At 51.5% G+C, this 24,421-nt stretch overlaps 13 protein-coding genes across 13 annotated transcripts; 8 read left to right on the forward strand and 5 right to left on the reverse strand.

The window, feature by feature from the left end:
* Positions 1 to 34: 34 nt before the first annotated feature.
* erb1 (ribosome biogenesis protein ERB1) lies at positions 35 to 2,343 on the forward strand (the record flags this gene model as incomplete). The annotated part of the gene is made up of 2 exons (XM_057127689.1): positions 35 to 1,814; positions 1,916 to 2,343. 2 exons carry the CDS (start codon positions 35 to 37, stop codon positions 2,341 to 2,343), a joined length of 2,208 nt encoding a protein of 735 aa, XP_056984206.1.
* A 322-nt stretch (positions 2,344 to 2,665) lies between these two features.
* On the reverse strand, positions 2,666 to 4,952 carry N7511_005313 (putative AAA family ATPase/60S ribosome export protein Rix7; the record flags this gene model as incomplete). Its single annotated transcript, XM_057127690.1, has 3 exons — positions 2,666 to 4,555; positions 4,619 to 4,858; positions 4,905 to 4,952. The coding sequence occupies 3 exons, from the start codon at positions 4,950 to 4,952 to the stop codon at positions 2,666 to 2,668; spliced, it is 2,178 nt and encodes a 725-aa protein (XP_056984207.1).
* A 137-nt stretch (positions 4,953 to 5,089) lies between these two features.
* Positions 5,090 to 5,999, forward strand: N7511_005314 (ESCRT-III subunit protein VPS20; the record flags this gene model as incomplete). The annotated part of the gene is made up of 3 exons (XM_057127691.1): positions 5,090 to 5,133; positions 5,314 to 5,677; positions 5,778 to 5,999. 3 exons carry the CDS (start codon positions 5,090 to 5,092, stop codon positions 5,997 to 5,999), a joined length of 630 nt encoding a protein of 209 aa, XP_056984208.1.
* A 362-nt stretch (positions 6,000 to 6,361) lies between these two features.
* N7511_005315 (PITH domain-containing protein) lies at positions 6,362 to 7,263 on the reverse strand (the record flags this gene model as incomplete). The annotated part of the gene is made up of 3 exons (XM_057127692.1): positions 6,362 to 6,782; positions 6,952 to 7,063; positions 7,122 to 7,263. 3 exons carry the CDS (start codon positions 7,261 to 7,263, stop codon positions 6,362 to 6,364), a joined length of 675 nt encoding a protein of 224 aa, XP_056984209.1.
* A 476-nt stretch (positions 7,264 to 7,739) lies between these two features.
* On the reverse strand, positions 7,740 to 9,689 carry N7511_005316 (putative ATP dependent RNA helicase; the record flags this gene model as incomplete). Its single annotated transcript, XM_057127693.1, has 2 exons — positions 7,740 to 9,419; positions 9,468 to 9,689. 2 exons carry the CDS (start codon positions 9,687 to 9,689, stop codon positions 7,740 to 7,742), a joined length of 1,902 nt encoding a protein of 633 aa, XP_056984210.1.
* A 255-nt stretch (positions 9,690 to 9,944) lies between these two features.
* Positions 9,945 to 11,387, forward strand: N7511_005317 (uncharacterized protein; the record flags this gene model as incomplete). Its single annotated transcript, XM_057127694.1, has 5 exons — positions 9,945 to 9,965; positions 10,025 to 10,334; positions 10,387 to 10,632; positions 10,686 to 10,955; positions 11,005 to 11,387. The coding sequence occupies 5 exons, from the start codon at positions 9,945 to 9,947 to the stop codon at positions 11,385 to 11,387; spliced, it is 1,230 nt and encodes a 409-aa protein (XP_056984211.1).
* A 396-nt stretch (positions 11,388 to 11,783) lies between these two features.
* Positions 11,784 to 12,280, reverse strand: N7511_005318 (mitotic-spindle organizing protein 1; the record flags this gene model as incomplete). Its single annotated transcript, XM_057127695.1, has 3 exons — positions 11,784 to 11,855; positions 11,959 to 12,036; positions 12,194 to 12,280. The coding sequence occupies 3 exons, from the start codon at positions 12,278 to 12,280 to the stop codon at positions 11,784 to 11,786; spliced, it is 237 nt and encodes a 78-aa protein (XP_056984212.1).
* A 1,176-nt stretch (positions 12,281 to 13,456) lies between these two features.
* On the forward strand, positions 13,457 to 14,788 carry N7511_005319 (uncharacterized protein; the record flags this gene model as incomplete). Its single annotated transcript, XM_057127696.1, has 4 exons — positions 13,457 to 13,691; positions 13,748 to 13,815; positions 13,879 to 14,255; positions 14,341 to 14,788. The coding sequence occupies 4 exons, from the start codon at positions 13,457 to 13,459 to the stop codon at positions 14,786 to 14,788; spliced, it is 1,128 nt and encodes a 375-aa protein (XP_056984213.1).
* Positions 14,789 to 15,876: 1,088 nt separating this feature from the next.
* On the forward strand, positions 15,877 to 16,217 carry N7511_005320 (uncharacterized protein; the record flags this gene model as incomplete). The annotated part of the gene is made up of 2 exons (XM_057127697.1): positions 15,877 to 16,095; positions 16,167 to 16,217. 2 exons carry the CDS (start codon positions 15,877 to 15,879, stop codon positions 16,215 to 16,217), a joined length of 270 nt encoding a protein of 89 aa, XP_056984214.1.
* A 159-nt stretch (positions 16,218 to 16,376) lies between these two features.
* Positions 16,377 to 17,099, reverse strand: N7511_005321 (kinase-like protein; the record flags this gene model as incomplete). The annotated part of the gene is made up of 1 exon (XM_057127698.1): positions 16,377 to 17,099. One exon carries the CDS (start codon positions 17,097 to 17,099, stop codon positions 16,377 to 16,379), a length of 723 nt encoding a protein of 240 aa, XP_056984215.1.
* Positions 17,100 to 18,142: 1,043 nt separating this feature from the next.
* Positions 18,143 to 18,394, forward strand: N7511_005322 (GNAT family N-acetyltransferase; the record flags this gene model as incomplete). Its single annotated transcript, XM_057127699.1, has 1 exon — positions 18,143 to 18,394. The coding sequence occupies one exon, from the start codon at positions 18,143 to 18,145 to the stop codon at positions 18,392 to 18,394; it is 252 nt and encodes an 83-aa protein (XP_056984216.1).
* Positions 18,395 to 18,870: 476 nt separating this feature from the next.
* N7511_005323 (putative transmembrane glycoprotein) lies at positions 18,871 to 21,678 on the forward strand (the record flags this gene model as incomplete). Its single annotated transcript, XM_057127700.1, has 1 exon — positions 18,871 to 21,678. The coding sequence occupies one exon, from the start codon at positions 18,871 to 18,873 to the stop codon at positions 21,676 to 21,678; it is 2,808 nt and encodes a 935-aa protein (XP_056984217.1).
* Positions 21,679 to 22,034: 356 nt separating this feature from the next.
* Positions 22,035 to 24,065, forward strand: N7511_005324 (PP2C family serine/threonine-protein phosphatase; the record flags this gene model as incomplete). The annotated part of the gene is given in 6 exon segments (XM_057127701.1): positions 22,035 to 22,223; positions 22,574 to 22,895; positions 22,946 to 23,019; positions 23,072 to 23,363; positions 23,411 to 23,708; positions 23,723 to 24,065. 6 exon segments carry the CDS (start codon positions 22,188 to 22,190, stop codon positions 24,063 to 24,065), a joined length of 1,365 nt encoding a protein of 454 aa, XP_056984218.1. The 5' UTR covers positions 22,035 to 22,187.
* Positions 24,066 to 24,421: the final 356 nt, after the last annotated feature.

Consider the following 24,421-nt stretch of genomic DNA (forward strand, 5'->3'; position numbering starts at 1 on the left):
GGCGGCAACAGACCAACATCAACTGAACGGCAAAATGAACCCCAAGGCTGCTTCGAAGAAGCGCAAGGCCGTCACTCGTGATGTGGAAGAGGAGGCTGGTGTCTTCTCTGGCGACGAGCTGACCAAGGAAAACCTGGACGGAGCTTTGTCGGACAACGCCAACGAACTTTCCGAGAGCGAAGACGAAAGTGACGACTCGGACTTCGAAGTTGTCGACGATTTCAGCGAGTCGGAGGATGGAGAAGAGGAATTGGACAGCGATGAGATCCCCTCCGATACCGAGGAGGATAGAAAGCCCGCTCCTGGCGAACCCAACGTCCGCATCGTGAAGGACGCCAATGGAAATGAGCGCTATCTCTACGACGAAATCCACCCGGACGACAACTCTGAATACTCCGAAGCTGATGAGAACGCCAACACCATTGGTGACATCCCGCTCAAGTTCTACGACGAGTATCCCCACATTGGTTACGACATCAATGGAAAGAAGATCATGCGTCCCGCCAAGGGTGAGGCCTTGGATGCGCTTCTGGACAGCATTGAGATCCCCAAGGGCTGGACTGGTCTCACCGACCCCGCGACCGGAAAGCCTCTGGAGCTCAGCCAAGAGGAATTGGAGCTGATCCGCAAGGTGCAGATGAACGAGGTCCCCTCTGATGGCTATGACCCATACGAACCCCTTGTGGAGTGGTTCAGTAGCCAGAAGGAGATCATGCCCTTGAGCGCAGCTCCCGAACCTAAGCGCCGCTTCGTGCCCTCTAAGCACGAGCAGAAGCGTGTGATGAAGCTCGTCAAGGCCATCCGTGAGGGTCGTATTCTTCCTTACAAGGCCCCCGAGGAGAAGGACGAGAAGGAGGAAGAGCTCATCAACTACGACTTGTGGGCTGACGAGGTTGAGAGAGCGGATCACGTTATGCATATCCCAGCACCCAAGCTGCCACCTCCTGGCTACGAAGAGAGTTATCACCCACCTGCCGAGTACTTGCCCGATGCCAAAGAGCGTAAGGAATGGGACCAGATGGATCCTGAGGACCGTGAGAAGGACTACCTTCCCAATGACTTTGGCTCGCTGCGCAGAGTTCCCGGATATGAGAGCTTTGTTCAGGAGAAGTTCGAGCGTTGCTTGGATCTGTACCTTGCTCCGCGTGTGCGCCGCAGCAAGCTGAACATCGACCCCGAGAGCCTTCTGCCCAAGCTGCCCAGCCCCGAGGAGCTCAAGCCATTCCCCACTGCCTGCGCAACAGTTTTCCGCGGTCACAAGGGCCGTGTGCGCTCTGTTGCCGTGGACCCCACAGGAATCTGGCTGGCAACTGGAGGTGATGACGGTACCGTCCGTGTCTGGGAACTTCTTACAGGTCGCCAGCTCTGGAGTGCCAAGCTGAGCGACGAGGATGCCATCAACGTGGTCCGCTGGCGGCCGGGCAAGGATGCTGTCATTCTCGCTGCCGCATCAGGAGACGACATCTTCCTCGCTGTGCCCCCCATTGTCGACCCAGAGATCGAGAAGGCCAGTCTGGAGATCCTTGACGCAGGATGGGGTTTCGCCGCCTCCAAACCCACCCCCAGCGCCTCAGAGGAAGGAAAGAAGAACAACGCTCCTCAATGGATCCGTCCTTCGTCCACTCTCCTGGACGCCGGTGTTTGTGCGGTCATTCCCCTCAAATACGTTCCCAAGTCAATCTCGTGGCACCGTCGCGGCGACTACTTCGTCACAGTTTGCTCCGGCGCCTCGACCCCGGCCTCAGTAGCAATCTCCATCCACACCGTCTCCAAGCATCTGACGCAATTCCCCTTCCGCCGCCGCCTGAAGGGAGGTGGTCCCCCCAGACCGCCCACTTCCACCCCTCGAAACCTATTCTCTTTGTGGCCAACCAGCGCTCCATTCGCGCTTACGATCTGTCCCGCCAGCTGCTAGTCAAGATTCTCCAGCCCGGTGCGCGCTGGATCTCGTCCTTCGACATCCACCCAACTTCATCCAGCGCCTCAGGTGGTGATAACATCATCGTCGGTTCCTACGACCGCCGTCTCCTCTGGCACGATCTGGATCTGTCCCAGCGGCCCTACAAGACTCTCCGCTACCACCGCAAGGCTATTCGCGCTGTCAAGTTCCACCCCAGTGGTCGGTACCCGCTCTTCGCCGATGCCTCCGACGATGGATCCCTGCAGATCTTCCACGGCAGCGTTACCGGCGATATGCTCAGCAACGCTACCATTGTTCCCCTCAAGGTTCTCAGAGGTCACAAGATCACTGGAGAGCTGGGTGTTCTGGATATCGACTGGCATCCTCGCGAGGCGTGGGTTGTCAGTGCTGGTGCCGATGGAACGTGCCGCTTGTGGATGTAATGTTGGGATGGGGATGCATGATATCTGACATTTTTTCTGGGCGTTTTCTTTACTTTTGTGCATAATTTCCTTTTGTATAGTCTTATAAAAGTCGTTTGATTCTTTAAGCCCCCATGTATACGCATCTTACCGCGTACGCTTGTAGCTGGATCAGCTACACTGTACCCGAGTAGCACACCAAAGCATGAAACGAATGATCAATTCGATTAACCAAATATCCAGGTATCTATGTCCGACCCAAAGCCAAAAGAAACCTCTAGATCTTTACATGAACTGTATATGCTAAGCAAAAGTATACACGTCTAAGCAGACACGAGTAGAATCAAACCACACCACCGCTCCAATCCCTCCTCAACTTCTCATACTTCTTCAAATCAGTAACACTAGGCCGAACGAAGGACTTAGCCGCAACAAAGTCCTCAAACTTGATAGCATCCCTGCGCTTGATAGCCGAATAACCAGCCCTGCGTAGCAAACTGCCAAGATCGGCACCACTGAAACCCTCACACTCCTCCGCAAGCCTGCGAAGATCCTCACTAAACTCAATAGACAGGTTCCGCACCAGCGTCTGCAAGATTTCCACACGCTCCAGGGGCGAGGGGAGGTTGACGAATAGAAGCGTCTCCAACCGACCAGGACGTAGCATAGCCGGGTCAATAATATCAGGTCTGTTCGTAGCAGCAATGACATAGATGCCCTGGCGACTAGAGCCCAGACCATCCAGCTCGGTGAGCAAGGTGTTGACGACACGAGCGGAAGCTTCAGAGAGTGTATCGTCGCGGCGGGGCACGAGAGCATCCAGTTCATCGAAGAAGATAACACAAGGCACGGAGGAGCGCGCACGAACAAAGACCTGGCGAACAGCACGCTCGGATTCACCGACGAACTTGTTAAGCAGCTCTGGACCCTTGACGCTGATGAAGTTGGCGCGGGACTCATTGGCGACGGCCTTGGCCAGGAGGGTTTTACCACAACCGGGCGGACCCCAGAGGAGGACGCCTGTCGGCGCGGTAATGCCGACGTTGGCATAGATGTCTGGGTTTTTGATAGGTTCGACGATGGCCGTGACAAGCTCGTCGCGGATACCGCCCAGTGCGCCGATGTCTGACCAGGTTGTGTCTGGGATTGTGGCGAAGCCTTCGCGCTTGGAGGAGGGCTGGATTTTAGGGAGGGCAGTGAAGAAGTCTGCGTTTGAGACGAGGACGACGTCTGTTTCTTCGCCCATAGGGGATTCTTTGGCGTGGGAGATCAGTCGGCGCAGTTCGCGGACTTTGGGGCTTAGTTCGTCTTCGCCTTCGATTTCCATTTCCATTTCCTCGCCGCTGTTTGACTTGAGGATTTCCAGGTAGCGTTTAATCGCCGCGGAGCCGGCTGTCGAGACTAAGTCGTTGAGATCGGCGCCGACGAAGCCGGGGGTTCGCTTCGCGAGGGTTTTCAGGTCGATGTCATCTGCCAAACGCATCTTCCGTGTCAAAGCACGGAGGATCTGTTCTCTGACTGGTTCTGAGGGGACGGTCATGTTAATTTCCTTGTCGAAGCGGCCACCACGACGGAGAGCAGCATCGAGACTGTCTGGGCGGTTGGTGGCTGCGAGAACGATGACGGGCTTTCCGTCTGTCTTTTCGAGAGCAATCTCGTCCATACAGGTCAAGAGCTGAGCAACAATTCTCTTCTCCATCTCTCTCTGTGCGCTCTCACGCTTGGGTGTGATGGCATCGATCTCATCGATGAAGATGAGACATGGGGCAAGTCGCTTTGCCTCCTCGAAGTACTCGCGCAGAGCTTTCTCGGATTCACCCGACATACCTGACACAACGGAGGGCGCAGAAATTGAGATGAACGGCACACCCAGCTCAGCCGCAAAGGCATTCGCAATCAACGTCTTACCACAGCCCGGTGGACCATGTAGCAAGACTCCGCGCGGGGGCTGCACATTGGAGGAGAGATACACCTGTGGACGGGTCATGGGCAAGATGACCAAATCCCCCAATTCCCCAACCACTTCGTCCAAGCCACCCAGATCCGCCAAACTGACATGTGTAGGCGGGGATCGATCAGCAGGCTCGCCCTTCCGACGCTTAGAGGCCGACTCGCTTCCGCCTGTTCGTCGTTTGGTGGCCGTAGGAGCCGGTGTATTGGCAGAAGATTCGGGCTTTTTTGGCTTAGCTGTAGCCCACGAGCCGACGATGCTCTGGTTCAATCCATTGGGTTCCTATTTAATCGCAGTTAGTACATCAATTCCCACCGTCAAATTCCAGTGCGCGCCATGACATACCGCCGCAGGAGGCTCTTCGAGACCCTCAAAGTCCCCCTCCATTGAGTCCTCATCATCGTCACCCAGATCGGCCTTGACGATTTCCAGCACTCGCTCCAGACTATCCTCAATTTGTCTCTTTGGTTTGCGGTTCAGGCTTGAGTTAGACTTCTTAATTACTTCAAAGATTGCAGGCACCGATAGGCGGATGCGCCCAGTTTCGGGTTGATCGTCGATGATTTTGCGCACGATTTGGTAGACCTGTTCTGTCAGAAAGGGAACTGTAGCCATTGAAGTTCAGACTTACCTCGCGGTCCAATCCTGCACTAAGGGTCCTGCCCTTCCTTGGAGGCATGTTGATGTGGTTGCGATAAGGAAAAAAAATCGGGCGACGAAGTTACGGTATTTTTACATCTCCGGTATCCTCACGTCATCCGATTGTCGTCTCCCGGCCCTCCTTCTCTTCCTCTCTCTCTCTCTCTCTCTCTAACCATGGGGAACTCGAGTAGTTCACAAAAGATCTCTGCCCAGGATCGGTGAGTCTGCCTCTTTCACCTTATACACATATTCCCCCCAAGCCTTTCCGATCCAATATACCTACAGCTATCTCCATCTCCTCACGAGACCCCCCTCATCCCCACTCGCAACACTACAACATACAACCCTACAACACTATAACACCACACCAAATCCTCCCAACTAACAAGTCCGAACAGGGCAATCCTCGATCTAAAAAACCAACGCGACAAACTTCACCAATACCAACGAAAAATAACAGTCCTAACAGATCGCGAAACAGCAATCGCAAAGGAATGTCTAGCACGCAACGATAAACGCCTAGCTCTCCTCGCCCTCCGACGCAAGAAATACCAAGAATCCCTCCTAGCAAAAACAGACAGCCAACTCGCGCAGCTGGAGCAACTAACAGGCGATGTGGAGTTCGCGCTCGTGCAGAAGGACGTCATGTACGGATTGCAGCAGGGAACTGCTGTTTTGAGCACTATCCACAAGGAGATGGGCGGGATTGAAGGGGTTGAGAGGCTGATGGGGCAGACAGAGGATGCCAGGGCCTATCAGGAGGTATGTTGTTCTACTTTGCTTGGACTTGGACTTGGACTTGGATCTGGGTTTGGGTTGGAGCGTGTGTATAGGCATGGTATTGACGCTGACGATTGTGTAGGAGGTGAGTCAGATGTTGGCGGGTCATTTGACGAATCAAGATGAGGATGAGGTTGAAGATGAATTGGAGGCCTTGCAGCGGGAGCTTGCTGGGCCTGTTGTGTTGCCTAGTCCGCCTACTGCTGTTCCTGTTCCTGTCGAGGCGGAGGCTGAGCCTGAGGTCCAGTCTGGCCGCGAGAGGAGGGAGCCTCAGGCTGAGACGAGGACGGCGTTGCCTGCTTAAGGAGTATATCTTGAAGGTCTGTTACATGCATGCTGCGTATTGCATATGTTGATCCAGAGCATTTATGGCGTTGGTGGCTTTTAGCCTGCTTTTAGTGGTGTCTCTCTCTTAATAGACTTTTGTTCATGGAGTTGGTGGACTTGGTTTGGTTCTTTGCCGAATACATTGCTGTAACTCATTGAATGTATCATGCACAACATACGTACAAGCGGTAGTCAATGTATTCAATCTCAGCAATACAAGCGATAGCAAGTAACAACCCATCGCAGAAATCAAGAAATGTACACAATACAATGGTTATCTCGTTAATCATAACATCCAGCATCCCAATCTCAGATACAAAACATCAATCCCATACCAAACTACTGACCAGGCATAACCCTCCCCCCAACTCCACTAACCCCAGGAATAGAAACATGATCCTGAGGATTCGCAGCAGCCTCATAAAGAAAACTAATGGGTTCACGCGCTAACTTCAAAAATTGGCCCTTGAACCCAATATAACCAACCTGAGTAACATCCTCCTCGCCATCACTCCAGTTATCCTCGAAGAAGAGGGTGATAGAGGTAGTCGCGTTCCAATGAGCGCGATTGAGCGGCAGTTCGAAGACATCGGCACCAGGAATGGGTTGTGGGACTTCGATTGTTTGCGTTGGGGATAGCTCCGAGGCCATGGAGAAGTCTAGGTCGTCGCGGTTCTTGAAGAGCTTGATGGTTTTCGGGGCGGAGATTGTTGGGGCTGTGTATATAAGTAGGGAATGGACTTTGACTTGGCCATTGAATCTGAAGTAGAATGAGGTCTTAGTTTCTTTGTTTTGGGGTTGGGTTTGGCATTGCGATAAGGTGAGGGGCATGGCGGGGTTGGGTTTGGGAGTTTGCGATGCGAGAGAACCGGACGAGAACAAGGGACGTGCAGCTGGTGATGGATTGGATCTGGTCGGACGGGGCTTACGGAATGTTCATGAGCAGTTGCTCGTCTGCGTCGCTCTCAAGCTCGGGCTTGTCATTGAGTCGCTCGGCCCAAGTCTTTTGCGTGATAGCTGCGCCGGCCTTGGGGACGGACTCTGTTGTGGAATGTCAGTGGAGATCTTCAACCTGTTTTTCTCTGGAGCCTCGGTATACCGTTAAGTGTAGTGATCTTGTCGAAATCAATTTGAGAATAGAGCAGGGATTGGATGGCTGGCGTGATATCGTTGGAGTGATCGTGATCTTCGCTGTGGCAGTGGCCGTGGCCATCGCCATGGTCGTGGTGATGTCCCGACATTGTGAAGTGGGGGATGCGAGTAATGATGTCGCGCGTGTTGACAAGGAAATGCGCGCGATCTGAAGTCGGAGGTGTTTTGGAGCTCTCCGCTCCCGTGACGTTGCGGATTTTATAGATTTGGCGTCAGTCAAACCCTGGGAGCTACTTGTTTTGGTCATTATTGATACTAATATACTAAGAAATGCTCCCAATATGATCTATGAAAGCACCGTTTTCTTCTCATGGTATTGCAGATATTCATATCAATTGCATTCCTGGAACGCCTGGGTATTTTGTACGAATGGCTAGTCTATTTCCTGACACATAGTGACATTACCTGACCCTGTAATAGTCGGGAGCATATTCCAGCAGGTAACTTTTCTCAATCTTCGTCATATCGCGAATATAAGTTTTCTCGCCGGTTTGCATGATTTCATGGAAGATAACCCAGTCTGCCTTGCGGTTCTGTAAAGAGTCAGTAAATCGAACAGGATTGTTTACGGGATTTGGCCACTTACAAACATCAATGAGCTAGGGTGCGCATGAAGAGTGAGACCCCCGCTAACAGTCTTAAAAGTGCCATCAGGCTGCATCTTCGCTGCATGGGCGAAATAGCCCGTGGTGAGACATCTTCGAATTCGCTCGGGTTGGGAACTCAGATCAAGGGCGCCATTGCGAGCTGACAACGTCTCATCAGTTTGGATACCAAAGCGTTCAAGATATCGTTTCAGTTGACCCCGAATGCTCACTGCTCGCAGGAGAGCCCGGTAGTTCAAGAGATTGTCACGACACCATTTCGAATCCTTCTTTCCCTTGGTGACGAATGCCTGATATACATTCAGGTATGTCAAATGATCACCTTCTTCAACGGCAAACTTGCGACGATTGCTCTCCGCAGATCTCTTATCTCCCTCATGCTGAACCCACACAGTTCCCTGGAGACTGACCATCGCCGCGATTGTGAGGATCTCGCTTAGACAGTTGAAAGATGGAGCGGCAAGGAGAACCTTGGCCATCATTGGATCGACTGCAAGTTCCGCCATTCGTGTTCCGAGAGGTTTCGTGAGTTTGGCATAGTCGTCCACCGCACCGAGGGACGAGAGAAGCTCGAGTGCTCTTATGACAAGTTCTGCCGGGGGAGGAGTCAAGAAGTCAAACCGAACGATGTTATCAATACCCAGTGCTTTGAGCTGCATGATGACCGGGGCCAAATTTGACCTCTGGATCTCAGGCACCGTTGCTTCGGGTAATTGCTCGTAAGCTTCTTGGGTATATAAGCGAAAGCATTTTCCCGGCTTGGTTCTTCCAGCTCGTCCAGCTCGCTGTGTGGCCGATGCTTTTGATATTGGCACTGCCGTCAACGTTTCAATTCCGGTGTTTGGGTTGTATGCTCTGAGTTTGGCAAAGCCACAGTCGATCACAAATACGATCCCGTCAATGGTAACCGATGCTTCTGCGATATTGGTCGAGACAATGACCTTTCGAGTGTTTTCTGGTGTCGGCTCGAAGACATACATTTGTTGTTCTGTTGTGAGTCCAGCGTAAAGAGGTAGTGGAAGCAATGAATGAGCTTTCGGATGGAGATCAGCCGCTCTCTCGGATATCAACTGAATGGCAGTGTCGATCTCTTCCCGGCCCGTCAAGAAAATAAGTACATCGCCTTCTGCTTCTTGAGAATGAATGTCAAACACAGTCTTGACTGCTCGTTCGATATAGTCTTCCGCAGAAGTCTCTAGGTAGAGCATATCAACTGGGTACATTCGTCCTTCCAGACTGATGATCCTTCCAATACTTCCTCCCAAGTCAGCCGGCTCTGCATCAGGTTTGTACTCCTCGCCTGCGAAGAAGCTCAAAAAGTCTTCTGCCTGAAGCGTTGCACTACTCACGACAATGCGGAGTTCAGGGCGCTTTTTGCAGATCTTCTTCAGGGTTCCGAGGAGAACATCGGTGCTTAGAGATCTTTCATGTGCTTCATCAACCATGATGACAGAATACCGGGAGAGTAGAGGGTCGACCAAAGCCTCTCTGAGCAGCATACCATCTGTCAAGAATTTAATTCTTGTTGCAGCAGATGTCAGATCTTCAAATCTGATCGAGTAGCCAACCTCTTCACCGACTTTGCAACGCATCTCTTCTGCTACCCGAGTTGCAACTGTCGTGGCAGCCACTCGCCGAGGCTAAGATACGAGTCAGTTGCATCTTCTCCTAGAGCTTGAAGGACTTACCTGGGTGACAGCGATAGCTTTTCCATCTTCGCACCAGCCTGCTTGGTCGAGATATTGTGGAAGCTGAGTTGTTTTGCCGCTGCCAGTTTGACCCACAACTATCACGACAGGATATTTCTCAACCAAGTAAAGCAGGCTCTTCTTGTGCCGTGCAATAGGCAGTAGAGCAGCCGGCTTATACAGGGCTGGGATGAAAGATGTTGAAAGCTCTTCAGAAGCCATTGTGAACAGTATTCAGTCTATGCTGATATTCTTGGCCTTGTATTAAGAGAAGTCAAAACATGATCCAGCCATTGTGAAGTTGTCCAGTCCATTAAAGATAATCTCCTGCAGGACGATCTGTATGGAGCTTGACCGCCTTCACGTGCACCCCACGTCACTTGGAGCTTCCCCGATCAGTTCCTCGACATTCTCCAGGCAACTCTTTTCTTTTCTTTTCTTCATCTATTCCCTTGAACTGCTGAATTTCACTTCAAGATGTCCGAAGAAGACAAGAATGTACGTACTTCCCACCTGATATCGATAGATTTGGCGCATGAGGCTCACTCCAGATGCAGTCCACTACTAGCAAGCCCTTGGCTGCGCTCAACTCCCCCACCAGTCTCAGAGCCGAGTCACCCACTACCGCCCGCCCGCTTGACTTTGACGATGAACCCCAAGAGAGCGGAGTCACGACTTCCTCTCCTGCTGCTGCACAGCCAGCTCCCGCCGAGGATGCCCCGCCAAAGCCGCCCAGGCCCCTGAGCCCGAGAGAACAGTCGGAGATCACATTGAAGGAGGCTTTCCCAAGCGTTGAGCCCGGCGTTGTGAAGGCGATCTTGACCGCAAGCAATTGGAATGTCGAGCGAGCATTTAATGCGCTTCTGGGTTTGTAGTTTCATTGTTTACAGATGGACAGAAATATTGATCTGGAGTGTAGGCATGACCGACCCCAAGGCCCAAGAAGAAATGGCACCGCCACCGAAGCCACCCCGTCCCTCCCAGCAGTCTCCCTCTACCACGCAGAGACAGGTGGATGCAGATGAACAGTACGCACGTCAGCTCTCCGAGCACTATAATGCGACAGGGCGTCGCGCGCCCCCTCCCGGCTGGGAAAGTGATCCCAGATACCAGCGACCCAGAGGAAGTGAAGAATCGGATGACCGGGAATATAACTTTTTCGATGGTAAGGATTGTGGTCTTGTGACATGTGCACATGCTAATTGCGGGTCTCTGCAGATGATCTACCCGTGATCCGCGAGAATATCCGCAAGGGTTTCTTGGAGACACAGTCCAAGGTGAACTCTTGGGTAACAAATCTTAAGAAGAGGATTGATGGAGAAGAAGGGGATGAACAGGCCGGACCTACCCAAGGAGAGAGTGCTGCATACGGCCGTCCCCGGCGTAGCGGCGATATGGGCCGTCGCAGCGGTGATCGTGAGCGTTACGACGCAGACCCCCAGGTTCTTGGTGATGACTTCTCTGCCCTTGAGCTGAGAGATGGCGAAGGTGTGTACTAACAACTCTGGTTTCGCTGAACTCCGTTAACCTTGCATAGCTCCTCCTCGTCAGCCTCCCCGTCCTCGTCCCAGCGTCAAGACCTCTCCTTCGCCAGACCGACGCCGAGTGTCCTTCCAGGATGGACCTCCTACTGAAATCGATAACCTCTACGATGCTCCCTCCTCCAAGCGCAACAGCTCCACGGGCAACAAGCCTAGCAAATGGCAGCCTATGTCCGCCGTCGAGCCTTCTCCTGTTGCCGAGAACGACCCATTCAGTCTCGGTGATAGCGATGATGAGAAGGATACTAAGACCAAGGAGCAAGTTACTGTTCCGGAAAGTGACCAAATCAAGAAGGCCACGGCAGAGGCCATGTCTGATGAAACCCCCAAGGACAAGGACGACCTCAAGTCCGCCAGCAAGCCCGATGAGTCGAAATAGCGCGAATGATTATCTTTTGTTTGGATATCCGCGATTTGAAACCTATGCGAATCGCCTTTGTTTCTCCTGCATCTCAGCCTACCCATTCCCATTCCCATTCCCATTGCTCCCCGTTCCCATTGCCGTCCGCATCATTTACCCCATATCCCCCCGATTTTACGATACCTAGGAAGGCAATCAGAAGTTCCCAAGCTACCCAGAAACCCAAATCAAAATAAATCTGTATTTCTACCACTGAACCAACAAAAGGGTATCTCCGACCGACTGGTAAACATATTGCCCCATGCAACTTAGCCTCAACGCCAACAAAAAAACATAAGAATTCACAAACAAGACCAATAGGAAGTAAGCGGGAAAAAAAACAGTCTCTAGCCTCCCTCCCCGATTCCACTTAACTTACTCCACAGCCGGAGCATTAGAAACGCGCTTGGAAGCCCCCGTCTCCTTCCGCAGATCCTTAATAACAGTCTATAGACCAATTAGTCTTAGTCGCCTCAACCGTCACGTCCGAACACGCGTGCTGCATTCTCGATCGATCGAGGTGTGAGATAGAGAAGGGGGAAACGCGTACCGCTAGAGCATCGGGATTCACCCCATTTTCAATCAACGATACGCAGAGTGATAACTCTGTTCGGTCGAGATCCGTGTTCTACAATATCAATGTATCAGTCTATGCAATTCCATATCTGGATCCGCCTTGTCTCTCGGATTCACTATGTATAACGTGATGTGAATGTGACTGCGACTGCAGTGATCCAGGCTGGGCAGAGGCAGGCAGAGGTAGAGGCAGACAGGAGTGGACGCACCAACAGGTCAGAGATCTCTTGGAGAATATCAATGACTTCACGCGCAGCTTGGCGCTTATCATCTGCCTGGTCTGCTTTAGGTGGCATTTTCCTTCAATGATCTGGGCAGTGTTGGAGTGAAGTTGGAGTTGGGTTTGGTGGGGAACTTTTCACGGTTTGGGCTTTGATCAGATTAGTTCGGGTTACTGTTGTTGGTACTGGATGTTCGAGTTGAAATAGCAGCTCTCCATAATAGAGAACAATTCTTTTGAGGTAAATTCTAATTTACGTCTCAGAACTCAGGTATTTCTGTTTTCTGCCTTTCATCGCGCGCCATTCTCACACGCCGATCGTGTTTCACCGGCCTATCCGAACTATAACTACGGTATATTGGATACTGAAGTGTTCTATTCAACGGAGATATTCCGATATGATGACACGGATGATCCAGTGAGAGTATCGTGCCCAGTTCTGCATAAGGTCAACCCCCGGAGAAAGCGCAGTCACCAAGACGGCCTGGGCTTACACAAAGGATACGTAACTTATCTCAAGCTCCGACATGCACACGCTGACAGAGTATAGTACTGTAGAAAATTGCAGAGATAGCGGGGCAGAGAGACACAGCAGGTCTGGTTTAGGAAGATTCTCCGATTCCACCTGAATGAAATGACAAGTCTTAGTCCCAGTCTAGCTATATTGGGGAGGGGGATGGGTGGAGTGATAGTACATTGCACCTGTCTGCCACAATATACATGGAACAATATGCCTTTTTGCTTCAGAGATAATTGTTGGAATCGGAACAATTAGACTGCCTCACCGGCCAAGAACAATGAGTTTGTCAACCCTAGCCCCTATCTTGTAAACTCCCTGTCCTCTCTATTGACTCCAGGACTGCCCAGCTGGTTACCAATGCTGACACGATGATTACAGGGGTGGATCCAGGATCACTGAGCCTGGGATATCAGGCTTCACTTGGATACTTGGATGCAGGCTTGAGACATGTCGATCGTTTCAAACATACATGAAACAGACAGGATAGACCACGGAATTAGGCTTGATTTATGCTTAATTGACGCCAAGAGAGGAATTCGAGCAACGCAATTCACTGAATAGTTCTTCTGACTGGAGGCCATATGGACCATGGCTCCACTTATATAGATTGCTTTGTCTTGAGCAAAAACAAGCGCTGTCCCCTGGGGAAGGATTTCGATGTCCGAGAAAACGTGGTAAATTGTCAAATCTCCAGGCTGGTCATCTCTAGGCTGGTCACCACGGTCCCTGATCATGGACCTCTCGCGTGTTTTCACGTCGCCACGGCCAGCCGGGATTGATCTAAGTGAGAATCGGACGCCCAGACAGAATGCCGTGGTCATTGCGATATGTGCTGTGGCTGCAGGGAGTGTGGCTCTTCGGTTTCTGATGAGGATATACTACCAGCGATCCAGGCCCGAGGTCGATGACTGGTTGATCGGGGCGTCGCTTATTCCGTTGATTGCATTACTTGCTGCTGCTGTGGTTTGTACGTGGAGCCCATTTTCTCTGTCTTGGAAAGCATTCATTAATCTCGTCAACCAGGCGGAGAACATGGCCTGGGCAAGCATATCTGGAGCGCATCATTGGGAGATCTGATTCTCTTGCGGAAGGTAAGCAGCAGGACCAGAAGCGGACATGCGAGTGATGTTGCCAGCTACTAATTCATACACCAGGCACTCTTCGCATACCTATTGATCTACCTTGCCGAACTCCTGCTCATCAAAGTCTCGATATTGATGTTCTACCGCCGAATATTCGGCATGAACTGGTCAATCTGGGCCTGTCTTTTCATCAGCTATGGCTGGACCTTCGGCAGCATGATTGCCACAATATCTGTCTCCAATCCAGTCTCATATTTCTGGACACAAGGAACAAGCACAAGCACAGGAGAGTACAGATTCAATTTCTACAACTATCTGATTGGAAACGCAGCCACCAACGTCGTGATAGACTTCTTGATCCTCCTCGTCCCTCTACCAATTGTATGGAGTCTCAAAATGCCAACCATGCAAAAGGTCGGAATATGCAGTGTCCTCCTACTAGGAGTTGTGTAAGTCCACCCCAACACCCAGCACCCAGCACCCTCCCCCAACCTAGAACCCAACCAGAGCATAACTAACCCATAACACCCACAGCGCCTGCATCACCAGCATCGTCCGAATCCACACTCTCACGTACCTGAAAACAAGCATCGACCTGTCATGGGTAATGAGCGACGTATACGTCTGGTCGATCGTGGAACCCTGCATCGGAATAGTCTGCGCCTGCCTACCAGCCCTGCAACCATTCATCCGCCTAATAGCGCAGAAACTATCCAGCCTGGGAGTCCGCCGAAGCCGGGGAGTGAACAAGGTCCGGAAAAGTCCCGCAAAGCATAGTCACAGCAATGTGTCCAGCACGCACAGTCTATCATCTACTCGCAGTCCCCTTCCTTTTACACATTATGACGATGAGCGTGCTCAACTGACTACTTTCACGACGCGGGTTGAAATGGTCAATCCGAAGGAGAGGGATCGCTTGGAGAAGGGGTTGGATCCTATGGCTATTCGCGTGCAGCAGGTTGTTCATTGGAGTGTTAATTAGGATGGATGGGGGTGATGGGATGAATTGTTGTTTTGGAATTTTAATGTGTAATAGTTTTGTTTCTCTTGGATGTTGTATGCAGGATCTCTGATGTGGTTGTTTTGACGTCTGGGTTTGAATTGTATTCTTTGCTGTCTATGACTCGATAAGTTACTGATTCGACTGTGGCTCATCAACTCCGACATGAGCCTCTCGAGGCAACTGGAATTCTGTCAAGTATGAACATGAGCTGGTTCTCAAAACGAGAGGAGAGGACTGGGTCTACAGAGCCCCGTAGGCCAATAACAGCACACATGCAAAGCTTATTGCCATGATGCTCGACGCTCAAAATGAATGCGTGGATATACCAACCATCTTTCTATTACCCTTGTATCCTTCCCAGGTCATATATACACATCCTCCGCTTCAATGCCCCAGCCAAATTCTGCAGTAGCGAGACCAGACCCCATTTCTGACATTCTTGTTCCAGTCTCAATTGCCCTTGAACGTTGTTCTTGGTCCCAGGATATTCGTCCAGAAAAACACCCTGTATCAGAGTCATAAATCGAGGTTCTCTCTTCCCTGAACCATATCTACCAGTAGTGGCGAGTACCATCGTCTTCAGGACTGTATAATATTCTTGTATACAGGACATGGGAGTCACCATAGTATATATAAAGGCCTGCAATCGTAGACGTAATAGCAGAGTCAAGGGCCGTCGAGCAGATTATCAAACCATCGGAGCAAAGGTGATATTCTACGTGAAAGTTATTCCAACACTCACAATGTTTAGGCCCTAGCCTCAGATCACATTGTCTATGCCAATGACCGGTTAAGCATCCCACCATCCTTCTTGACCCGAACTTCCAACACTCTCTCTTTCCTTCCTGACACAGACATGCATCGTTGAAAGGTACGTCGTCTCACATATACTGGGTCCACGATGGCCTGATCAGAGCCTGAGCCTGAGCCTGTGCTAGCTACCAAGCACCAAACCAAGACAGTAGCTAACCTTCAACCCACCAGATATCCCACCTCAACGTCAACTTCAACTTCAACTCCACCACCACCAAGAAACCACCAACCCAGCACCGTACCCGTACCTCGAAATGTGCGAATACACCCGAAGCTCGCGCGTGTACCGGCCCTGCACCAGACGCCCCAGACACATGGTCACCATCCGAGTGTACGAGCTCTGCTGGCGCCAGAGTGCCTACGGGATCCAGCGACACTGTCCGAACTCCACTGACAATGGATATGACGGCGGGATCACGCCTGTTATTGCTCCTTGCCCGACCTGCCAAGACCCGAATGTGACTACGATTGAGGTAAGCTGGGCTCTAATTTATATTGATAAAGGTACGGGCTGTGAGTGAGGTTAACAATGGGAATTGATTAGCGCTATGCTGTCGTCCAGTACGAACAGAGCCGTGCAAAGACTATTGCCTGATATGGATATGAAGCTCGTGAAGCTCATGCGTGTGGGGGTGTGGTAAAGGGTGCAACTTATGGATTTGGTTCGACTTGGAATTGTTAGCTTGTGCTTCAATCGTGATAACTGATATGGGGGAGAGAGGAGGGGGGAGGGGGGGGGATTCTCGAAATTACCTTAGATCTCCGGTTGAGCCTCTGAATCCGTATTGGTCTTTTCTGTATTCTTCTCCTTTGTAGCAGTCCCTTCCATGGAAGATGGATTAGACTGTTCCAGACGCATTCGTATCAGGTCAATATCACGAATCATCTCCTCAGCACTCTGATACTGTCTTAGCCAGCACTTGCGAATGATCTCACCTAGAACCATCTCAGCAGTGTCGGGATATTGATCAGCCACATACAACTCGTCAATCTCGTCGTAGCTTTTATCCTGATACGGCTCATTCAGAGTTTCCATCTCGTAAAATGCAGACCCCAGGGCAAAAAGCTCAGAACGGATCGAGGGAGAAGTGGACAGACACCGGGGATGCTCGGCACGAAAACTAGCACACATGGCAGGCTCTGACCCGTCGATACTGGACCCAGCAAAGTCCGACAGCTTGATGTTGTCGGACCAGTCCACCAACATGTTGTAAGTGGCGATATCGACTTGGAAGACTCCGCGAGAATGAATATGTTTGAAAGCTTGTGCGACTTGAGAGGCCCAGAGGAGGAGCAGGTTAGCTGCGGGAAGCAATCCCACGGTCTGGATATCAATGAGTCGTTGTCGGAGAGTGCATCGGAGTCTTTCGAGGTAGACGTTGCCGTCTTTGAAGGCGACGAACGTGGTGATGTTGGGGTGTGGTCCCAGTCGCTGATAGATTGCAGCTTCCGTGACAAGGTGATGCTGGGTTGACATGTTTGGTTGAATATGGGGTATCTTGACTACTATCGACGAGGACATTAGTCTCACGATGGCGGAGGTGCCGTTGCCCACCCAGGGTAGTTGGAGGGTTAGATTCGTGGGCACAGCTGGGGATGGATCCATGACGAAGAAACGACCAAAGACACGATGGATCCGAAAGGTTGGCGGATGAAAGATGGAAGAACAGCCCAAACATGGAACCTGACGTGGTCTTGGATTTGGCTACTGCTTCATTCTGGAAAGGTCTGTCCTCGCACTTGCCTTCGTCTGCTCCCCTAGAGTAAGAACAACATGACTCTTTTGCTGCAGTCTTTCATAGACGATGTTCTGTCCGCAATAGAGAAGCATCGATGATCAATTCATCTGATAAACTGTGTTTATGCGAGAATAAGTCGACTTGGGGGGTCAGGAACGAGTTAGGTTGACGATGCTCCAAAAGATCACTGTTAGCTTGGATCTAACACCTGAGAGATGCTGAGATGTCAATTGAAGACAAAGATGAAACGAAATCAACGAAATCTCCCCTGGGAATCTCAAGTTTTATAGATCTGAACGCAATTCCCATTGGCCAAGTCAGGTGGGGCCACAAAACTTCCATTACTCTCATTGTGAACGTCAACTTGCTACCTTACCTGGGCATAAGCATACATCTAACATACATCTAACATACATCTAACATACATCTGGCATTCATCTGGCATTCATATCGCTTTCATCTGGTTGATTCCCAATTCAACCCAGTCCATGTCATACAACTTAGGCCAAACTCAACTCTGTCAGCCTTCGGAATGGCACTTGATCTCGGAATGTCCAACCTCACCATATCGGACATCCATTCCTTAAATAGAAACGAGGCACTGGAAATTCTTGCCCAGATCTCACGCGTCGAGAAAAAAACCTTCCCCACCAATGAGGCATTCCCCTTTGGCGAAGAACTGTAGAGAAAAAAGCCCAACACGCGAGTTCTGTACGCGACTCGAGCCAAGGGATCGCAATCTGATCTGATCGCCTACGCGGTCTATGTCCGACAGAAGGGCATGGCGCTCTTACACAAAGTCTGTGTGACGGAGGCTAACCGCCGTCAAGGTGTGGGCCAGGAGGTCATGTCCTACATTCAGCAGCGCCTGCGAAAGGAGGGCTGCCAATACATCCAACTGTGGGTGGACCAGGCCAGGGAGCCTGCGCGCGCCTTGTATGCTCGTGGGGGATTCGAGGAACGTGAAGTCATCCCTGATTACTATGCCCCTGGGCGGACAGGCATTAAGATGATCCTGGATTTGGGAACGTGAGCCCCGCCGATGCCTGCAGGACAGACCTATTTTCTTTGACTAGAAATGTGCCTTGCCTTGTCCCTTTCGAATGAGTCCGAGGGGCGAGAAGTCATGCCAGTGGTTGGGTGGTGCGTCGGTGGCTCCTGTACCCCTTGCATGAGCCGGGCATCTTCGAAACGTGAGCCCGGTGATAGCGATCGCGCCCGCGTTCATTCTCCGCTGTCATTCTGCTACATACTTCCGTGACATCCAGCATATCTAGGTATGGCTTTTTGGAAAGGGCACGCCTTGAATGTCTCCCTTATTGTCCCTTTGGCTCGGCCAGGGACTGTCCTTTTCAGATCAGTGATACTCTTTCATCTGCATCCTGATTCTCTTTTCTCCTCTTTTGACTACTTTCAATACCCTCCGTGAGATTAGATGCGCTATTGGTGATCCGGTGAGCCTGTGTCTTCACTTTTACACAGTTCGGTGCTCCCGCTTCCTCATCAACCATGGCGCTCTTTCTCATCATCCTGACTATTCTGTCAGTAGTCAATGCAGCGGCTTTGACAGCTAATTATCCCATCAACGCACAACTGCCACCTGTCGCGCGCGTCTCACAGCCTTTCCGCTTTGTATTCGCCCAAAGCACTTTCTCTCATAGCGATAATGACACAAAGTACTCGCTATTGGATGCACCATCATGGCTCAAAGTCGACAGCAGCACTCGCACCCTCTCGGGAACTCCAGACACAGACGACAGTGGCTCTATGAAATTTAAGCTCAAGGCATCCGACGGGTCGGAGAGTGATAGCATGGAAGTTACTCTAATTGTGACCGCCGATCAAGGTCCGACTGTGAACAAGCCACTCGTGCCTCAACTGCAATCAATAGGACCAGTTTCGTATCCTGCAACTCTGTTTGTCCATCCCGGTCGCCCATTTTCCATCGAGTTCGACCCGGATACTTTCGACAACACCCATCCTTCTACGATCTACTACGGAACCTCACCGAACAATGCCCCGCTACCTTCATGGATCAACTTTGACCCAGCGGCCCTGAAATTTGCCGGGAATAGCCCAGCATTTCCAGGCGCGGGACCTCAGACATTTACATTCCAGCTGATTGCATCCGATGTAGCTGGATATAGCGCGGCCAACATGACGTTTGAGCTGTCAATTGGTCCTCATATCCTTGCCTTCAATGAGACTGTCCAAACTTTCAACCTCACTCGAGGTGACAAGTTTACCAGCCCCAAGTTCACTAGTATTTTGTCGATGGATGGCTCGCCAACTTCGAACAAGGACCTGGCCAAAATCGATGCCGAACTGCCGGACTGGCTGGACCTGGATGAGGACAATATATCGCTGAGTGGAACACCACCGGACGATGCCGTGAACCAGAACATTACCATTTCTGTGATCGATTCTTTCCAAGATCAGGCAAAATTGATGGTCCGCCTAGAGTTCCTCAAGTTATTCCTTAATACTGTCGATGGATGTGAAGCAGCAATTGGGAAGGACTTCAAGTTCGAGTTTAACCAGTCTATGGTTACCGATGACTCTGTACAACTAGATGTTGATTTGGATAGCGATCTCTCCTCGTGGCTCACCTACTTCCCTGAAAACAAGACACTCTTTGGTCATGTTCCAAAGGACATGGACCCTAAGAAGTTCACTATCCCTCTCACCGCGCACCAAGGGTCAACTGAAGACACAAGAGACTTTGTACTCGATGTTCTCAAAGCAACGGACACTCATACGGACCCTACGAGTCCGTTCACTGAACCCAGCAGCCCCGACCGCAAGAAGGCTGGTATCATCGCCATATCCGTTGTCGTCCCAGTGGTGGTGATCTTGAGTCTTTTGATTCTCTTCTGCTGCTGGCGTCGTAGAAAGAGCTCACCTACCGTTGAAGAGGGACCGACCAACACCAAGCCGGCGCCTCCACGGCCAGTCAGACCGGATGTTCCCAATTGCCAACCGGCCATGACTGAAAGGTCTTCCCGTGACGACAACTCGGAAGACTGGATGAGTCCTATCTCGCCTACATCTGATCTCCCCAAGCTTGAACTAGGACCAGCATGGAATGTGTCCTCCTTCGACAAACAGGAGCACCCTATTAGCTTCTCAATTCCCGAGCCTGCTGTTCCTCCTCGTTCTCCTAAGCGACTGTCACCTGTTCGCGGTGCTTTCGTCCCACTGCGAGACGAAGTCATTGCAGAGGACAAGCCAGTTCAAATCTCACCTACCAAGAAACAGAACAACCGTCTTTCCTATACCAATACGAATAGTCCCGTCCGTCGCAGATCCACCAACCGATCCAGACGTCAACCCTTGAAACCCATTCAGCCGCGGGCGATGAAGCGAGAGTCTATTCAGTCATCCAAGTCGAAGCGGTACTCCAAGCGTTCAAGTGGCATCTCATCTATTGCTTCCGGACTACCAGTACGATACAGTGGTGCCGGCCATGGCGCTGGCGGCTTTGGACCACCTGGACACGGGGTCGTTCACATGTCATGGCAGAACCATAGGGCATCTGTGCTCAGTGACGAGGCCAATCTCAATAACCTCGCACCGCTATTCCCCCGCCCCCCTGCAGTCGCCCGCATGAGACACAGCATGGCATCCAGTATCCCCGAGAACTACAAGCGACTCACGCTACGAGCTGTGGAGCCCGACGAGTCGACCATCTCAGAAGCGGACTCTCTTGAAGCCTTTGTCCATAGCCGTGCTAAGCACCGCAACTCGTCCAACCCTCTCTTCTCCGCTCAAATCAACCGCCGCACTTCGTCCGGTCTCCGAGCCCTTGAACGAGCTCGCAGTATCCGCAGCCGCGCCGACACAGTCTCAGTATCAACATTCAGTGATGAATACCGCCAATCCATTCAAGAGCGTCCGATGTCTGGAGCGATGTCAGTTTCTGAATATGGCGATGACAACCGCATGTCCCACTACCAAGGCTTGCAGGCACCCGGCCTGTTCCCTCTTGCCGAGAACAGCGCGGGTCAGAGCCAGCTGAGTCTCGCGCAGGATTACCGTGGCGTCATCTCCCCATTGCCTCGCTTCTGGAGTGAGAACAGCCTGAGCAGTGCCCGACAGTTGGACAGCCAGCACCGGTCGCACAAAGTGAATGATGAGAATGCCATGCCTCAGAGTTCCTCTATGGTCTCTGATCTGGATGAGCATCTGCGCAAGGTCAGCCCTCACAAGACTGACCCTCAGTGGCGTATGTCTCCATTAGAGCCTCCACCCCCAGTGAAGAGCGGCAGCAAGCGTGGTCTTCCTGTCGCCAGTAGTGGTGAGCTCGCTTTTGTTTGATTCTTTCTTTTGCTTCCTGTCATTCTGTCGGCGTTCTCGGGCATTGCGCACATGATATCCATTGGCTTTTTCTATATGATCGGTATACTTGTACACTAGCTCTAATAGCAACTGCACTCCACATTGAATGTTATATAAGTGAATTGGTAACGTGGTAAAGTGGTCCAGTGGCTGCCAGGCAAGGAAGCACTGCATAGGCAGCAAACCTCGGTGCAGCATCAAATGACCAATTGCGAATTCCCCTCCTCACGTGACAGCATCACCAAAGCGGTAAACACGAAATCTCTGCCTGAAAACCCCTCGAAAGCAGAATCCTAATACCTTGAGAAAAGAGAGCTTGATATTGTTCCAGTCTCTGTTCAGATAGATTTCCCCTATCTGCCGTCATCCATTGTTCCCCACTTATCGGATCCGCGAAAGCCCTGCGCCCTCATCTGACTCTTCCCCTTCCCTTCAACCACCTCGCCTTTCCTTTCAATCCCACAACCCCCGAATTAATACTTGTCAATATGGGTCAAACCCTGTCGGAGCCGGTGGTCGAAAAGGTGAGCCCTATTTGAGATGTTTATCGAAGTTGTGGTGCTTTTTATCCCCCCTCCCTCGGTCACTCCACCACACAACCCCGACCAAACCCTGTTTTGGACCAGGAAGCTCAAAACTGAGATATTTCGATTCTACCTTTCGAATACACTAGCTATCCGATCGTACTCGGGGAGTTGTCAATTTCCTCGGGTTCGCTACATGCGGGGTCTCAAACTGTTGGGCTGGAGGGGCGGTAGTGGGGTTTGGCAGCACACGAGAACTGGTATAGCAATATACCAAGTTACTCTTCCGATGCTCTACAATGTGCCCCCATGTGTTCCAAACAAAGACTGACATGATGATTTCACTCTAGACCTCCTCCGAGGGCGGGGATGACTGCTGCATCTACGGTGTGTCTGCCATGCAGGGCTGGCGAATCAGCATGGAGGACGCCCACGCTGCAGTGCTGGACCTCCAGGCCAAGTATACGGGCACTAGCGACGACAAACCGACGGATCCGGAACACCGCCTTGCGTTCTTCGGTGTTTACGATGGCCACGGAGGTGACAAGGTCGCATTATTCACGGGCGAGAACCTGCACAAGATCGTTTCTCGCCAAGAGGCGTTCGCCAAGGGTGATATTGAGCAGGCCATGAAGGATGGATTCCTTGCTACCGATAGAGCTATTTTGGAAGGTTTGTGGATTATCGGCTTTTGTGGGGTATCCGATGGCTGACTCGTGCAGATCCCCGATACGAAGAGGAAGTGTCCGGCTGTACTGCTTCCACAAGCATTATCTCAAAGGACAAGATCTGGGTGGTATGTAACGGGTGGTGATTGAATTTGATGGATTAAAACTAACCGGTAATAGGCAAACGCTGGTGACTCGCGTTCAGTGCTAGGAGTCAAGGGCCGCGCAAAGCCGCTCTCGTTTGACCACAAGCCCCAGAATGAGGGCGAGAAGGCCCGTATCAGCGCTGCTGGTGGCTTTGTCGACTTCGGTCGTGTCAACGGCAACCTTGCCTTGTCCCGTGCTATCGGTGACTTTGAATTCAAGAAGAGCCCCGAGCTTTCCCCCGAACAGCAGATCGTCACCGCATACCCCGATGTCACTGTTCACGAGCTGACAAATGATGACGAGTTCCTTGTGATTGCTTGTGACGGTATGTTTCTACCACTCATTCGCGGACGATTTTACTAACAATCATAGGTATCTGGGATTGCCAGTCCTCTCAGGCCGTTGTAGAGTTTGTTCGCCGAGGCATTGCTGCCAAGCAGCCTCTTCCCCGGATCTGTGAGAACATGATGGACAACTGCCTGGCCTCCAACAGTGAAACCGGTGGTGTTGGATGTGATAATATGACCATGACCATCATTGGTCTGCTCCACGGCAAGACCAAGGAGGAGTGGTATAACCAGATTGCAGAGCGGGTCGCGAACGGGGACGGTCCTTGTGCTCCGCCCGAGTACGGCAAGTCTCCCGAGGAACCCGAAGCCAATATCACTTCGTGCTGACGGCCAGTTCTGCAGCTGAGTTCCGCGGCCCTGGGATCCGGAACCAGTTCGAGGATACCCCGGATGAATATGACTTGGAGATGGAGCGGTCCCGTGGCTTCAGTGTGCGCTCCGGCCGCATCATCCTCCTGGGTGATGGCACCGAGGTGATTCCAGACCAGAATGAAGAGCTTTTTGACCAGACGGAAGAAGACGAGGACCTTAGCAACCAGGTGCCGCACGACCCAAGCACTCGGAACGACCGCGAGGCAACCCCGGGCCCTCAGGGGAAACAGGAGGGGACTACGACTCAAATATCCGAATCCCCGGCCTCCACTGACGCCGAGAAGGACAAGCCTACATCTTCCTGAGTGGTATTGGTTCTGATGTTGCTGTTTTCTTTTTCGTCCTGTCCGAGTTCTTCTTTTGTTCCTCTCATTGTTTTTCTTTTGCCTTTTGGTTTCTGTTTGCCAACGACCCCCTGATTCTACGATCATTTCACGATCTATGCCCTATGTTCTCTTTCTGTTTGCGCTTAGTTATGCCCGGGCTCTGGTTCCGAGCCTGATTCTCCCTTCCTCAACTCCCGAATTGTCAAAGTGAGGAATATGGAGGTCACCATGTGCCATGTGGAATGAATGCGATGTGAGAAGGGGTGAGAGGGGGATTGATCCTATGAACACGTTTGTTTTCTTTATGCCATCACCACACGAGATACCGCAGAAAA

Source organism: Penicillium nucicola (genome assembly GCF_028828085.1).
Source record: "Penicillium nucicola strain IBT 29836 chromosome Unknown utg000005l, whole genome shotgun sequence".
NCBI lineage: Eukaryota > Fungi > Ascomycota > Eurotiomycetes > Eurotiales > Aspergillaceae > Penicillium > Penicillium nucicola.